At 39.8% G+C, this 18,112-nt stretch overlaps 1 protein-coding gene across 1 annotated transcript in view; it reads right to left on the reverse strand.

Annotated features, from left to right (window-relative positions):
• Window positions 1-18,112, reverse strand: part of EXOC4 (exocyst complex component 4) — a 422,679-nt gene that overhangs the window by 207,596 nt on the left and 196,971 nt on the right. The window contains exon 10 of the mRNA XM_030015473.2: window positions 9,965-10,061. Within this exon, the coding sequence (XP_029871333.1) occupies window positions 9,965-10,061 (97 nt within the window). The remainder of the gene's footprint in view (window positions 1-9,964; window positions 10,062-18,112) is intronic.

The following is an 18,112-nucleotide window of genomic DNA, read 5'->3' on the forward strand; positions in this document are numbered from 1 at the left end:
TGCAAAAACCCAGCAAGAATAATCTAGCTAAAACACAAAGCAGAGAGAAAGCTCCAACATGAGTGGCCCAGCGTGAAGGGAATTCAGTTTGCTACCAAAGGCTTTTCCCAGAAGACCCTTTAGCTAAACAACATGACGTTTATGTACAAAAAAGATAAAAATTAAAACTCCTTTCATATTCGTGTTCCTCTGATTGTTATATAGGGGAAATAGGGTCCAAAACCCACTGTCATTCTGGGCTTTCTATCTTTGCTTTTAACAGCAAATACAAAACACATGCATCACCTTGTTTGTTCTCATCAACCAACACCTCTCCTGTATTTCAATTGAAAATTCGTAAAGCTTTATGAATGTAACCACACACACTCTCCAAAGTTTTTCAGGGTAATATTACTGTAACTTGGACTCAAGCCACACTAGGTTTTCATCCTTGGACTTCCCCTATCATATTCAGGGAAAGCCCTCACTAATGTATTTTCTGAACAGCTTCCATAGATTACAAACTTAGAATTTGTCAAGTTTTTTTTTCCCTTTTCTTCCACAATGAAAATGAAGGATGCTTTTCTACTTTTGCCTTGTGAGTTTTTCTGTTGCTTTGCAGATTTTTTTGCAGTGTCAGAGTAGTACATGCTATATTTGAAATGAAAGCTGGTGCTACTAAAGCAAGTTTTAGCTGCTGTGGAAGTTCATTCCCCAATGCCAACTGAGCTCCTAGAAAGGAACCAGCTCCTGCATAGGAGTATCTCACCTTGTGATTGAAGAGATTTATAGCGTCTGATAAGCCAAAGCATTAAATTTGGATCTTGATGTGTAACTCAGGCTCCTTAAAGCATTCTCAGATTAAGCCATTTTGTACTTAAGATGGTTAAATTAAATAAATGGATCCATCTTTCCCTTCCAGCTTTGCTAAGTATTTTTGTGACCAACAGGTTTTTAAGTACCACAATACTCATGCTTTGGGGTGGGGTGGGGGGGAGAAAAGGAAAAGAAACAGGAAAAAGAAAAAAGAAAATCTACAAATTTCAATGCATGTAAGATCCATTTCAATCATATTTAATCTCTCATTTCATGAACATAACATCTACAAACCTTTGCAGAACGTTCTGTATAACAGATTAGCACGTAACTAGTAAAATAAAAATAAATAAAAGAAGTGTGATTTTTGGTCCATGTTTCTACTACACTAGCTCCTTTCCTTCAGTCTCAGTTGCAATCTGAAAAGATGACCTTCTGGTAACAAAGGAAGGTTGCTCACCAACTCTAATCAACTTCTTGCACCTATCCTGCTAACAAGATGCCATCAGACGATGACAATTTACAGCCAGTTTGAGTTCACACAAGATTCAAGTTTCTTTTGAAAGCAAGCTATGCATTTTACAAACCCCGTCTCACCTCCCAGATCCCTGCTACAATAATCTGAACCAGTTCATCTGTCTACCTGGGCAAAGCGTAAAGCACGGGCAGCAAATCAGTCAGTCAGTGTGGCTGCCTGTAAGTTTGTGTTGGAGAAATGTGGATTAATGAAAAAAAATAACTCCTTTTCCCAGATCTTTTTTTTAATTTTAACTGAGCACACCCTTGTGAAATTGTAAAATTAGCTAGATATTAGCTAATACACACAGTTTTACATGGAAACAGAGCTAAAAGAAAGCCAAAGAATTGCAGGTATATTACATTCTCTTAAGGAAAAACACACGTGCATTTTTTTTTAAAAGTGTTTAGGCCTGGAAAACATGCTAGTAGAGTTGACTTTCAGAGGCCTTGGCTAGCTGGCTCTTGCGTAAGGAAATGCTCTGACGTAAAATTATTTGGTCCAATGACACAACACGAGAAATGTAAGAGGAATTCCCCAGACTATTTGCCGCACCTGGTACTGGGCAAGACCCACTAAAATGAATTTCCTCAAATTTATCCTCTTCCTTCTTAGGACTGCTCCAAAGATTTGCTGGCATCTGTAAGACCCTGGGAAGACCAGAGTAGCTTCTTGTGGCGGGTCGACCTTGGCTGGCTGCTAGATCCCCACCCAGCTACTCTCTCACTTCCCCTCTTTAACAGGACAGGGGGTAGAAAATAAGATGGAAAAACTTGTGGGTTGAGAAAAAGACATGGAGATCACTTACCAATTACCATCATGGGCAGAATAGAATTGACTATGTCATTTTTAAATTAAAATATTAAAGAGAATTAGTAATAACTTTATAATCCAGTCTATAAATCCAGATTTGTATAACTATTGTAATTTCACCATAAGTTTACTTACTAATAATTGTTCTATTTTGGTTAGACTTAGTAAAACACCAGTTAGATTAACAATAAATTCACAGGTCCATATACAAGATGTGCTGGCTTTTGTCCACATTAAAATTCTGTGTAACACTACAGCAAGCTCGGAAAATCAAAAATAACCCTCTTCCAGTCCAACACCCACTCCTCTAATGGTGGGAAAACCCATGATTATTCTTTGGACAGTATGAAACCAGCAATTCTTGCAAACTTCTTCACCCACATCCACCAGCCATGCCCAGCACCTCTTTGGGAAAGAACCAGATGAGCAGATCTACACAAGGTTTGCTGGTGTATCTCAAGACTTGCTGTCAAGACTTGCTGTCATTCCCGCTGTATTTAGCGTTGGTGTGGCCTCACCCTCAGTACTGTGTGCAGTTCTGGGTTCCACAATTTAAGAAGGTTGTTCAGGTACTTGAATGCCTCCAGACAAGGACAACAAAGCTGGTGGAGGGGCTGGAAGGCATGTCCTGTGAGGAGTGGCTGAGGACACTGGGTTTGTTTAGTTTGGAGAAAAGGAGGTTGAGGGGACACCTCATTGCTCTCTACAGGTTCCTGAGGAGGGGACGCGGAGAGGGAAGTGAGCTCTTCTCCCTGTGATCCAGTGATAGGATGTGTGGGAATGGTTCAAAGCTGCGCCAGGGGAGGTTTAGACTAGACATTAGGAAGCATTTCTTTACTGAAAGGGTGGTCAAACACTGGAACAGGCTTCCTAGAGAGGTGGTCGATGCCCCAAGCCTGCCAGCATTTAAGGGGCATTTGACCAATACCCTTACTAACATGCTTTAACCGTTGGTCAGCCCTGAAGTGGTCAGGCAGTTAGACTAGGTGATCGTTGTAGGTCCCTTCCGACTGAACTGTTCTATTCTAAGACACGACTCGTGTCTTGCAATGCAGTATTCACAAGGAATAAATAAGTCACTGAAAACTCATATGACATCACAGATCTCTACTTACAGTATAATAAAAATAATAGTGTTCAGCAATACAGGGAACTTTAATCCTGCTCTTTGAGAACATTAGTTAAATGCTAGAACCAAACTTAAGCAGCACTTCCATTAAGAAACGAGCTGAAACTACTTTGTTGGCTTGACGAACATAATACGGGTTAGAAGTAATTCATTATCATGGAATTGAATTAACACTGTTTTCAGCTATTCAGCCTAAGTTCTTGCAAATGTCAAAATTTCTATGTTCCTCCTTCAGGTTGTATTTCACCCAAAGGAAAGGAGGAGCTGGAGACATGTGAAATTTCTGACAGGCTGTTGATTTTCCGTATGGATGAAGCATGTTTGAAAACTCAAAACTTGACTGATCTGCTGAAGCACATTCTCTGACAGACAATATAAAATCAATGCACCACATATTAAGAGTTTTTTTGGCGTGTAAGAGTTTTTGTTTGTGTGGGAGGTGTGGGGGGGACTGCTTTATTTTCTGTCATCGAAAATGAACAGCCTTACCTTAAGGTTTTTATAAACTGTCATCTTTAATCAGACACACACAGTAAGACTGTCAGTCCTCATAAAGCATCAGGGAAAAAAAAAGCACAAAACGTGAAGCTGTTCCCCATCTCTTTCCCGTGCATGTGCCCTGTTTCTGCGATGGCCTCAGTCAGAACTAAACCTTTTCTTAGCAGTGTCACAACAACAAGCTCTTCTGAAATGTGTCTTTATAATTCAGCAACGCAGACTTTATGAGAGCTTGTCAAAGAGAAAAGAGTTAGGATTCGCCTGCAAGAAACATTCATTCCCGCTGTTGACAGATATAAAGTACTAAATGTCAACAGCAAGGGACTCGTCAACTAAATGTCTTCTAAACACTCATTAAACCAGGGGGAGAAAAAAATTCAGTAGGTGGGTGTCAAATTGCTCCCTTAAGATCTCGATTCAGGTCAATTGAAGTAAACAGCGAGTGTATGAAAAGTTGCATCAAGCATCTGTCACACTCAAGGATGAGTATTAACGATTCCAAAATAAAGATGGGTATATTAAGCATCGTGGTGACTACCGGTACCTTAATGAGAAGCAGGAGTCGAGGGCTCCTGATCTGAGCCCCATTTGTCTCGCTGCGCCACAGAGCCTGCGGAAAGGCACCAGCTCCTTGCCTCCATAGCCTCCCTCTCTAAAGGGACGATATTGCCTACCTTGCAGAAGCCAGATTTAGATTAACTAAGTGATATTTTTTCCCTGTCTTTGAAGATAAGGGATATGTCTGACTGTAAGACTTCAAAAACAGTATTCATGGAATCCAGATGGTTATATTTTTAAGGGGTCATTGACTTTAAAAGTTTGCAAATAAAGTCTTCCTATGTACATAACAGCACCTGTTTTTTTTTTTTACTTAACTCCTTATCCTCTGAATATTATTCAACCTGAAATACAAACTTTAAGCAGTCAATAAGTTCCCTCTCCCAGCTTGAGTCAGTTTTATCGATTTCTCTAAAATCAAGTATTTTAGGTTTGATTTCAAAAAGCTAGAGACATCAGCTCTCATTATTTAGCACTATCTGTGCCCTAAGATTATTTGACATTTTCCATTTACTTTAATAGTAATAATATATACTTCTGAGACTGACAAAATACCACGCATTTTTCTTAACATACTTGGTATCATTTAACATAGTCTAAACATACTCAATGTAACTAAAAAACTAATCTAATTTTCAGACTCCTTTTGCTTCCCATATAACACATTCCCCATATTATCAAATATTAATTTTATAGTACACAACTACAAGATATTACAGCATATTTTAAAATCAAATTAGTAGTTTATTATTATAGCTGTACAAATATACTAATAAAAGGGATTATCAGCGAGGTACACATGGGTTCTTACTTATATACATAGTTTTGTATCAGTTACAGTTACGTAGTTACGAACAGTGCTCAGCTGCAGCAGCAGTGGATGCTCACACAGACCAAAGGACTTAGATGCCCCACAGGAACCGATGACAGCTTTGCCATCCCCTCCCAACATTTTCAAAATAAACAGAGGATTTAAATTATACATACAGTACCTTTTATCTTGACATATCCTGAATTAAATAGAAGCTTGACACGATTATTCCCAAAGCACGGAAAGCTAAAACATCACTGTTAATACATATGTACCTGTGTGTATGTACATATTCTGTACATCGTGCACCAAACTCCCAAGGACAGGTTACCAGCGGAGTCGGAAATTTGACCTTCAGCAGTTCCGTGCCGATTGCCACCAGTAGGTGAGGAACATGCTGATATCAACAGGCAGCAAAACTAAATTACTATCCTCCTTGATTATTCCCTAATTAATTTATTTTATTTATTAAAAGAGCAATCGCTCCTTTATTAGCATTAACGTAACTGGAAGAAACAGGAAATTCCAAAAATGCTATCAAATAAAAAGCTACTGCTTTAAATGATGGAGACCAGCATAAATGAACATAATCACTTAATTGTTAAATTAAAATGTCAAATTATTACCTGCTCTTTTCCTCCCACTCCAACCAATCTGAAATACCAAGAACAAGCAAACTTTGCAGTGCCTTGGACCATGCACACACCTGAGCGTTAAACTTTAGTCTTTGCATCTCAAACAACATCAGCACAGTCAAATCAGTAATTTTGCCTTTCCTTCTTCCCTTTTTTTATTTGCTACTCTAATAAATCAACACTTTGCTTCTCACTTTCTTACTCTCCAGACTTTGAAATCAAAGGCAGTGATTAGAACATCACTGACACGGCGCAGTTCCTCCCATCTGGCAAACAGGGAGATGGCAGCAGACAGACACAGCCCATTTGATAGAGAGGGAAAGGGTGCCAGGTCAATTTAGCCTCTCTAGTCCACTTCTTCACAAGGACACAATCTTGCTTAGAAGCGACTGCTTCTTCCGAATCAATGAACACTTTGCTTTCTCTTCCATCCTACAACCCTTTTAATTGCTGCTTGATCTTAATGAAGTGTGGCTGATATTAATAAATGGATACCCTTGCGGCCTTGGTACCCAATATCCAAACAACGTTCAACTGAGTTAGCATCAGCAGTGCTTTCACAATTCCAAACGCCATCATCCCCTCCATCTCCAGTCCCTCCTGTCCCTCCCCCTTAAGCCTCAAGACTGCAGACATCTGTTCTTCAATTGTCTGGTAATAAACATGCTCTATAAAGCATATGTAAAATGATTATTACCCTGAAGAGCCAAGTGCCTTTCAAATGCCAGCTGAAACAAATAAACATTAAAAAAAAAAATCCCCACCAAACAAATGTTACAACAGACATCACTCAGGCTGTTCAATATTCCACAACGTAAGGGCGTCAGTATTGGTCCTGCACGTTTCCCTCCGCCAACGGGAGACATTAGTCCACAGACCAGTAACACCAGCGCTTTCACGATCCAAGCAGATGCTGGTTAGCAGTGAAGGATGAAGAAAGCAACTGGACGCTTCTGGTAACTTTTATACTTTGACACCTCCCGCAATATGTAATTAAGGAAAATCAGATGTGTATTCCTCTTCAATTTGTAAGTGCAATTAGTTTTCATATGTAGTTAGTAAAATCTATTCCCAGGAATCATCTCCACTAGAATACCCACTTGTCATCCAAAAATTCACTATTCATTTATTACGTGTGTGGTGGTGTCATTAAGTCCTGGTAATTAATCTGGGGCTTGGTGTGTCTCAATTGTCCTAGTGGAAATTAGGGACCCACATCCCAAATGGCATTAACATCTCACTTCCCAACTCTGGCTCAATGCTCTAAATGAAATCGAGGGAAGGAAGACTTTGAAAACCACTCGTATGTATTCGCCCTTACGCTCTCCACAGTTGTTAGTTAAGAGTTTCTCCAAAGAAACTTTCGTTACTGGAGATACGCGGGTTAATTCACAGCCCCCTGGAAGCCTGCTGACTCTCTGTTCTTCAAAAGGATCTGGAGCCAAGCTCAACCTCAGTTTGTAAATAAAGAAGGATCCAAAAAAAGGCTATTATAACCAGTAAACTTAACACTGTGATTGTGCAACTCTGATGTGATAGACAATGACATTTTTCATATCAGTAGTACAAAAAAAGAAAAATTCAGACTGATGAATATGAATGCTCTGGTTACAACTCTCCCCCTAACATTACTGTGCTGAATTACATTTTAAAGCCATCACTTAATGTGATGCTCAGGCTTTAAATCATCACGCCAGTGTCTGGTTTCTCAGTGATCCCGTTAGCTTAATACTTTTAGAAGCACTCAGCTTCCTAATAAAATCAGCTAGCCCATACAGTGCTAAAACTTCTCTGTCAACACGTTTATGTGAACTTGATAAAAATAAGAAAAAAACCAAACAAAAACCCCTTCTAAATAAAATATTGATCATTTTTAATTCAAAACAGATTCATTTTAAGCCTATACAAGCGACATTGATGAAAGATGATTGAGGCAGGCCATAAAGAACCTCGACAACAAATGGAAAAAAATAAAGCAAGTGAAAACTTCACACCTCTGCAGCAATTACCTCGTCAAGAGCTTGACACTTATACAATAACGTCTAGAGAAGGGTGACAAAGATCTAACCAACAAGTAATGCACACATAAGATGATGTGCTAGAAATTATTGCAAACGTCAATATTTTAGCAAATCCACCATATTCAGCATTTTACAACCACAGCCAGCACCATATAGCCAATTTTAACAGGACTCAATGGGTAAGCCAGTTTGCTGGTAGGACAGGTCATTGCTATCAACTCCCATCAGGAACAGAATTCCCTGTAGGTAATTATTATCAGCAAAAGAAATCCAGTCCTCGTCATCCCAGATATGCTGCACCCCATGCATCATGCACACACCAAAGTTGAGGATCATGAGTTAAATCTAAGATAGCAAGGACTCATGCGTTTACTCTGACAATCATTAAATTAGGCAAAATCACATTAAAAAAGTTTCTACAGTCTTCACTTACACCCAAACTCACCCCATTCTGCAGTGAGAAAAGGGTAAGCTGGGTCACAGGGTATTTTCCTTCTCTTCATGCAGTTATTGATGAACTACTCAATGCAAGGAAGTTAAGATGTTGCAGATGGTTAGCATGAAAAATATATTGTACGCAGATACCTTAATCTTGATGCAATTATTTTTTATGAGGCAAATTATTTCTATTGCCTATCTTGCAAGCTGGTAATGAAAGTGAAGTGTTTGTGAGAAGTGCTATTTAAAGCAGAGCACTCATGTTTGACTCAGATGGCAAAAAAAAAAGGGGAAAAATTAAGCAGGAAGGCAAATAGAAAGAAAGAAGTATTTTCACCGGTTTCTAAATCAATGTGAAATACCTCATCAATAAAAATAAGAACATCATCACCCCGCCCTGTGCTTGAAAGAAGCCTGTAAATTCATTAAAGATTAAGAGATTGAAGTCCATATTATAGTGGTCGTATCTTGAATAGCATATTGCATCTTAACCACTGTCCATCTTTTCTCATAATATAATGGCTGAAAACTATAAATCACGCTGTAGCAAATTTATTTTTAGCACATTTCTTTTGTTTAAAAGAGACAGAAGTTGAAACAAAATATGCTTATGAAATTTTCCATTTCATTATGGGCATCTAGCAATAAATGAAGAGCGTACAATGTACGTAACCCTTTTTTCAAGGAAAGATCTTAAACACCATAACAAATTTTTGTATGTCCTCACAGCAGGTGCTGTTCTCAAGATTATTCCAACATCTAGTGTCATGACATCAGAAACTTAAATTTGGAGGAATTTATGCACTTTCCATCTATATTTTTAAGTCCTGAGAAGTCACAGATGACCACAGTTCTCAGCTACTGAGACATCAGTCAGGATATTCCATCCTCTGGGGATCAGATTCCCATTACTTTTTATTACTATTTTATTATTGCTTGTTTTTAGTGTTTGAGGGACATACCCTGTTGCCTAAGTGACTCATGATAGCGAGTAATACAAACAGAACCAAGGAGGGAAATGCTCTCTAAAGGTGCTGGCACTGAATAGGTAAGGACATGTCTGACAATAAAGGAAAACCCTGCAAGGAAAAAGCAAAGGTGGAAGACCGACGTGAGCCGAGAAAAACATCGTAGTATTTAATTCTGGCAAAACTAAGAGATGAACTGTAGGATTGCAAAGCAAAGAGAGAAAAATTAAAGTATCAGAGGTGAGTGACTTGGTGAAAAGAGGCTTAGTATAGACCTGCTCTGTTTTAAAGTTCCAGCAGTCCTTGATGAGCTGTGAAGATTTTAGTAATTGGCAGGGCACTTTAGATCAGGCATTTAATTTGCAGACCATAGACTGTATTTGCTTTATCAAAGAATGAACTTACCTTGCAGTTCATAAAGTATCCTTCTGACTTTTTAATAAGCATAACAGACAGTCAGCGATAAACAATTTGTGGCAGGCTGCAACTAAACTTTTCCCGGCTTGGGTCGATAACAACTTACACTGGTCAATGAAACAGGGTCACCCAGACAAGCAATCCCACTTGGTATGCTAGTCAATTTTGAAAAAGATTAAAGAGCACTGGCAACAACCTCAACTAGTGATTACTTTTTACAAATGTGCATGTCAACAACTTTACAGCAAGCCCACTGCTGTGGGATGTTATCTCAGAAGTGGCAATGTGCCCATAAAGAAAAAAGGTTAATTCTACTTATTCTAATTATTTGCACCTCTAGAAATACGTAGACAGCCTTACTTACCTGAGGAGGGGATGAAAGATGATGGTAATGTTCCTGGCTCCTGGTTTGCAGACAAACTTGGATCCGCCACCTTCAATTAAGTTATCATCCGGTCCTCCTGGAAAATAACATGAAACAAGTTGTCTAACAGATCTGAACATCCCTTGATTTTTACATAGTAAGTGATAATTAAACATTTAAGTCTGACTGTAAATGCTTCATTCCTAGTGAAAGATCAGTAATTAACGTGAAGATACGCTCTTTCTATCCTCTTTCTGCTCAGAGAAAGTACTCCTAAGGCAATAGGAACAATACAGATCGTATTCATTCATTACTTGAGGCTCCTCTCTCCATAGCTGGCGACAGTATTGCAGAAAGACTAGTAAGTGCAGGTCTCCTACGGCACAGGACCTGGTTTCAACTGCAGAAGAGTTTCCCAGCCACATCAGATGAATTTATCAGTTGAGCTAAGTCCAGTGTACCGGACTGGAGGTGCTAATGTGACACCCATCACACAGATGAGAGATGCCCAGATACCATTAAGAGACTTGAGCCTCATGGTTCTTCAAAGTGCCAACCCACTGACAAACGAGGACCTCCAGCCTGAAGTTTCAGTGACTTGAGCAGCTATTGGAACAGCCCAAAACCTAACACAAAGCACATCAGCACACACTTAAATCACCCTTTCTCAAAAGCATGAGGGCCTTCATCTTGTATAATAAACACTCAAAGTCTTGTCCACATGGCTAAGATGTATTTTGAAGCACATGATGCTTGGAAAGGGTTTTAAGAGCAGCACTTCACTGAATTTTGCTGCTTCCATATCACTGTATGGAAGGCTCCTGCACCTCTGACTGATGCCACCATTCAATCCCTTGGAAGGTAGCTTGGTTTTGATTGCAAGTGACACGACATTTTAACTTATTTATTACATTTAACACTACTGGGTCTCTCAGGAGTCCACATCCTGCACCAAGTACTGTAATTCCCTAGCAGAAGTCCCATTTGCTCAAGTTCCAGTTGCATACTGTCCTGGGTTCAGCTGGGATAGAGTTAATTTTTACAGGAACCTGGGAGGTGGGGGGGCATAGCCGGGGCAGCGTGGTCCTTTGTTACTGGCTGGGCTGAAACCACGACACATACAAATAGGCTCTCAGCTATGGGAAAAATTAACTTTTTGAGTTTGGCACACTCCTTGGTAGTAAAACACAAGCTCAGAGAGTGTTATTTATATACCTCAGGCCCAGACTGCAGGACTTCAAGTGGCATGAAAACACCCACCTGCATGTCATTATGTATGAACCAAAGTCACTTCCATAGGCAGCTCCTAACACCAAAACACTTTAAAAATTAGGATACTGAGAGAGAAAAAAGGGAGGAAGGCAAATCTCAATTTCCTGAAACCCTTGCATTTGCTGATAGCAACAAAGTCCACTTGTTACCCTTCCAGAAGAAAACATTTTTAGGAGAACAAGCCAGATGCCCCACACATAAGCAAATGACGGCATCAGAAAAAAATCTCATTCTGAGATTAGCAGTAATTCAGCACAAACTCTTGTATTTTGGTCATGCTCCCTTGTCACAAAGCACAGACCATCATCTTGCTGGTATCATCTGCCAAGCAACCCTATCAAGTAAGCTTTTTGGCTAAGAACCTTAAATAACCCAAAATATGAACTTAGGCAAAGTCTGTATATCCCAAATACTGTCAAGTCCTTTTCATTTTGCATGTGAACTCTCCTTAATGATTGAATAATAATAAATACAGAACCTAATCACATTACTATGATAGCTTTATAGGTAGGAAAATGACAAAGTACTTGAAATCAAAACAACAGCAGCAGTTTATTGCATTTTTTGACCCTGACATCTATCTGCCTCGAAACAAGAAAAAGAATTTCTCCACATTGGAAAGTGTAAGAGGAGGAACACAACCCATGAGTAAGTGACTCGGATCTTCTTTTCAAAGCGAAGTTTATATGCTTTAGGCCATTACCTGTAACCAATCTATTAAAAAAAGCTCTTTGATGACTTGATTTAATCGACCCTCCTGTCAGCAACCTCACAGCAATGTCCAAGGACCAAGCCGGTCACCGACACCAGTTCTTCATACCCTAAATGGTCCCTCCAGGTCAGGAGTATTTTGTACAAGAATTCACAGCACTGGTGTAGATTCAAAGATGCTGTTTCGGTGCCCCCATAAAAGGGACTATTAAATTCCTTGCGGACTGGGAAATCCATGCATCCATCCTGTGGATAGCTGCAGTTGCAGCATTTCCACAAGCTGACTCGGCTCCCCAAATGCACCTTTAGGACATGGAGCTTCTTGATAAATCCTGCACTAACACAAGGACTCAGGAAGCATAAAGAAGCAGCTGAGAACAGAGTTTATAAAACTTTACTGATTGTAATTAGAAAGAGGTAGCTCAAAAAAAAAAAAAAAAAAGTTCCAGAATTTCATTTTGCATTTTAAAAAGTTAACTTGCACAATGTGACAGTTTAATCGTGGAAAAAAGAGGCGTAACTTCTAGGAAAAGAAAATTATTCATTTCCCCTATTAATGTCAGACCCTGCAATTTCCAGTGGGGTCTGTGTCTTAACTGACTTATTGAAGAACTCATCCAAGCATGAACTACTGAGGCATGAACTAGGAAATACAGGCTCAAATTAAGAAAAGGGTGTTATTCTTGTTACATCAAGTCACCCTGCACTAATCAATATTATTGACTGGGATGAACTCCATAGCAAGGAATAGAACAATCTGTCTTATCTGCTTGGCCATATTATGTGAGATTTGAGAAGAACAGAACACCAGCACCGAGAGAAAAATATGCTTTTACAACTTCTCCGCTCTTAGCTTTCAATTAATAATAATGAATGCTCTGCATGTAGGTGTAAGCTACAAGGAAAAGTAATTTTGTTTGTATTTAAATATTGTACCTGAAAAAATACACTGAGATGTAAATCTTATTCCTGATGATGTCTCATACATACCAACAACAAACCAGCATTGCAACAGTTCTTGCTAACGCCAGCAGCCTGCACTGGATCTCCTACCTTTACTTCTCTCTACGGTGCCATCGTACTTCTACGGACCCTGAACTAAGTTGCCGTAGCCCGACAGCAGCACAGCTCCATTCGTGCACAGCCACAGCGCAGACAAGCAAATGCTGCCATTTACCACAATTTACAGCACAGTAGTTTTATTACGATAGCCATTGCAGAAAAGCCCAAACTGGAGCAAGAGAGAGCTTATGATATACCTTTGCCTGTATATTGAAGTGCAAATCTCTAGCGAGGACTCTCCCTGACTACATCAAGGTCTGAAATGTGCATTTACATTGACCAGCCAACATGATACCTCCACTGCAGACAACGCCCCGTGCTGGAGAGCCAACAGGCATCTCCATAAAAATACACCATGAATATCCCTTCATCCTTACTGATTCCTAACAAGAGCATGTCTTTCAGGAGGTGAATCCAAAGGTGGATCATTCATCCAAAGAAACCCATACCAGGCAGCTCCACAGAAAACAGGTAGCAGATAAAGGAAGAGTGGAAAAAAAAGCCCGTTGTGTTGTGGGTTGTTTTTTCCTCCTTATCAAGATGATTATCAGAGACCCAGTTTGCATGGTCTCCCAAACAAGAGCTAAGCACGCAAATACTGCACTGCTGGGCTGTCCTGAACGCATGCCACATACACATGAGCAGACTCCAAGAGAAGAAAACGATCCGCCTCATTAGGGAAAAGGAGCTGTAAAGCCTAATTCCCAGTGGGCACTGAAGATTTTCAACCGTATGTGAGCGCTCAACTTTATTGCCATGACAGCTCACTATAGCACCGACTATGGGACTAACCATCCACGCTCACTGATGTACAACATCACGATGTACAGAGCACTCCAATAACCATCTGGACTGAGTATACATCATTGCTTCAGCAATGCCACACTACAGAAGTCTTTCATTTGGGCTGCAGCGTTTGGTGTTTTGTTTTTTTTTTTTTTTTTTTTTTTTTTTTTTTAGTGTAAGGCAAGAAACTGTAATAGCCACATTTCACAGGCACTAGGAAAAAAACCCAAACTTTCACAGGTGTCAGAAAGTACTATTGTTGTAGCAGTTCCTTCTTAAGAGCACCAGCTTGCTGATTTAATGCATCTAGTAATAAATTATGAAACAAAAAAAAAAAAAAAAAGAAGAAAAACTTTGAGGTGAAGTGAAATTTGTCATAGAGTTAATGATATCCTCATGCTGTGCTAGCAATGAAGTGTGCCCACCTGAATACCGCTGCAAGTGGGAGTCAGAGACGGGTCCATTAGTAACGCAGCTGAATGTTTCTGAAATGGAGCCTAAAATGTCATGCTTCAATATGAAAAAGCATTAGATTACCAAGAAAGCTAGAATCTGCACGCATTTGCAGTCTGAACAAACATTAAGAGTGCTTCAAGTTTTCCATTCTGCCTAGTATTTTAAAAATTTAAACATTCGTCATGGATATCCCAGGTTTATTGCTAACATCCTGTTATCCTGTTATACATACACAGCAGGTCTCAGAAGAGCGATGGCAAGATTTCTTGTCCCAGAAGGGATCTCTCCAGAAAAATGAGAGTTTCTTCTGCCATGAAGTAACTCAAGTTCAAATTTGCCCACCACAATTTGAGATATACCCAGACTTTGCTAATTTACTCTGTATGAAAAACATATTGAAGCACATGACAGAAATGCTGAGGATTAACATTATTCAGAAAGTGCCTCAGGGTGCTTTGCAAATGAATTAAATTTCTTCTCGGTATTCCTATACCAATTTTGTATACTGAAACAGTAATGAAGACAAACCTTAAGTTAGATACACACCATCACACAAATCATGGCTCCTCATTTAAAGACAAAACCCTGGAATACAGTGCAAGGTGTTTCCTGATCCATTATTTTGCAATTAATACAAAGCTCGTTACCTTCTATAACCAAGGACTGCTATGTCTACAGAAAAAACTTGATCTTAATTTGTAACAACAACAACAAAAAAACCAACAAAACCCCCACACTGAGATGTATCCTGCAATCTCCTCATTTATCAATAGAACTTCTCTATCACTAAATTAAAAAACAAAACAAAACAAAACCTAAAAAAATAAACAAACAAGCCCACAAAACCCCAGAGATGATAACAGTGTTTATATTTCCTTTTCCTAGTTTTTGTTGGGGTTGGTTGGGTTTTTTTTTTTTTTTTTTTTTTGGAAACAATTTTCTCCATAAAGGTCCAAGATTTATATGGAAGTTTTTACTCTTCAAAATCATGTTTGAAAAGGAATCACACACTGCTCCCTCTCTTGATCTGTTCCTTGAAGGCCATGAAGACATCAGAGAGGAGGTAGCTCAGCATCTTGTAAGAAGCTCCTGGCACCTTTTAAAATCATAGTAAGTAATAAAGTAATTTCTTTTTTGCAACAAGAATGTAAGGAAAGCTCTCTCCGCCTCCAAGAGGAGTACTTTGAAAAGGTGAAATTTCTTACACTGTCACTTCAGAGCACCATAACACTTTATCTAATTGTTTCAGAGCTGTATCTGTCCTACTGCATTCCATCCTCAGCCCCGATATGCTTTAAATCCTATTGGACACAAAAACATTTAGCTAATAAGTAAACCCTTTTCCAAAACATCCAAGAAATATTAATTTGGTCTCAATAGAAACAGCAAGCACCCGAAAACCATGAGTGTCATAGGAAAACCTTCTCTCTTTGCTCTCTTCCCCTCTTATCCCATGTTAGCACAGGACAACTTCATTAATCTCTCCGTGACTGCAAACTTTTCAGCTAAACAGGTTCCAGGCACGTAGTGAACAATTCTTCGGCACCTCTCTGTGATCAAAGCGCCTTTCCTAGTGAGCCACTTCACGTTAATCTATGCAACCACAAAAAGAATAAAGAAACAGGCTTTGAAGCCACAACAATCAAGCAATCAACACAGCTTGCAAATCAATGCCACCTCCTCCACTCCGAGTGTCAGAGCAAACTTATAGGAGAAAAGGAACCAGTTTAGATATTATGGTCCTTCCCAAAGGTTCTTGATTATGTGGAGATCAACAACACAGTTATTACCTGCACGCCATCTTCAAGGTATGGAAATAAAAATTTTCATTTAGCATGAAAGGGAAAAAAGCAAAAGCTGCCCAAAGAGAACAAAGCAGGATATTACAAAACAGAGCTCAACGGAAAGAAGTGATTGATCTGTGCTATTACAGAACAATAACTATGGAGTTTTATAAGGGAAGTCTCCTGCTTTTTCAGATGTCTGTACATCAGGACTCTGTTGTCTTACAACTGCATCCCCTTAAACAAAGCCACACACAACACAAGCACCAAGTCCTGTTTTCACTACACTCATTTGCAGCAGTGATTCAACGTATTGGCATGCACATTTAAATTCTTTTTATATGGAAGCAGACAAAATTGATCCTGCTCTAAAATTCTTTTGCACGTCTTGAATCATCAAACTTAACTGCATTCAGGCCATTTTTCAAACTGCTCTAAGATTCCTGCTTTAGTAGAGCCCACACGGTGCAGTGCATGCTTGAATTAAGGGCTCAGCAACCAGCTGTCCTAGCACTTGCTTTCCTATACCACCAGACCTCAGCAGGGAAGAGGGAAGGGATGGGGAAGCATCTGGTCCACATTCCAGACCAGTCTCCACCAGGGAACAAAGCACATAGGGAATCCAGCATCCCGCACCTAAAATTAGCTTTTGTGAGCGCTTCAAGCACCTTGACCTTAGACAGGCAGCCCTATAAGCAGTACAACGGAATCTAGGTAGGTCTTCCCTGAAGCTGAGTAGGTTTATCCAAGTGCACAAATATAACAGAAACCCCAGAAGTGTCCAGCCCCATGCTTCAACCAGCCTGTGTCTGCAGGCCAGCTCCACAGAAAATAATCATTAAAATTCCAAATCGATAGACCTTCCTTTTGACAAACACCATGTTTGAAGACTTACACTTTTATTAAGAATACTGTTTGGCAGACAGCCTTGAAACACTACGCTTTTCCACTTGTGTGGGTCAGCTCTGGGTTAATAATTTTCTCTTTGAGCCATGTTCTCCTCCCGTCTTGCCAGACTCCTGCAAACCATGCATGGGAGCTGTTATGGATCTGCCAATGCAACTGATACTCTGCACTCCAAGTAATACAGTAAAGCAAAGGTTATTTATAAGTGAATATACAAAATTCTTCTAGAAAGCCCTTCAAACACCCACCACTTTAGGACTCCACGGACTAGACAAGAGAGATCTCATCTTCTAGTGGCATCTAGTGGATTATTTTAGGCAGACTGTTCTGTTTGCTCCGATGTAGCAATGATGTTCCCTCTGTCCTCTTCACCCACAAACTGCAGTAGAGAGCACGCTACATGGCTCCTGCTTCTGGCAGTGACCCACCTGTCTGCTGACACAGCACGTGGGGCTACTATTCCCTCTCTTGCAACAGGAGGAAGGGAGGTGAGAGGCACCAGACCAAAAAAAAAGAAAAAAGAAATCCACGCATTATCAAGATAGACAAGAATAAGCTCCGGCCAATACCTGATTACTTCCTTGCTTGAGGGGAGAAGCAATTTAGCAAAGGTTTCTGATAGAGGAAAGACTGAATGTCTTGTTTGCTTCTCTTAATCACACACTCTCTTTTTAATCGTGGCAACTGTGAATTTATAGATCAGACCGTCAGCAGTAAGGGACTGATGTTTAAAAACATATAGGCACCCTACCTTCTACCAAAATCAACAGCGATCAGAGAGATGATGACATTGACACCACAAGAGACCCAAAATCAATGGGAATTAGGTGTCTAACTACTTGTAAAATACTGGCTGTCAATCCTTGGGGCGAGGGCTTTGCAGCGGTAGGAAGGGAGCTCTGAGATGATTAACTGTCTCGAAGGGCACTAGACTGTTCCCAGCTTCCAGTCTGTCCATCACTTGTCACTGGCACTAAACTCTGCACAGGAGATACCAACACTGCCGTAGCCAAGTACGGGTACACCCTAAATCCACTACACACTATATACTTCAATGCGTTCAGTTAGTTCGCACATATTTGTCGTCTTTGACAGAGGTAGGGTGGGAATTAAGATGAAAAAGGTATGAAGTGGAGGAAGAAATACAAGGAAGCTACCTTTAAGGTTCTAA

The sequence above is a fragment of the Aquila chrysaetos genome, chromosome 5 (genome assembly GCF_900496995.4).
Source record: "Aquila chrysaetos chrysaetos chromosome 5, bAquChr1.4, whole genome shotgun sequence".
Classification (NCBI taxonomy): domain Eukaryota; kingdom Metazoa; phylum Chordata; class Aves; order Accipitriformes; family Accipitridae; genus Aquila; species Aquila chrysaetos.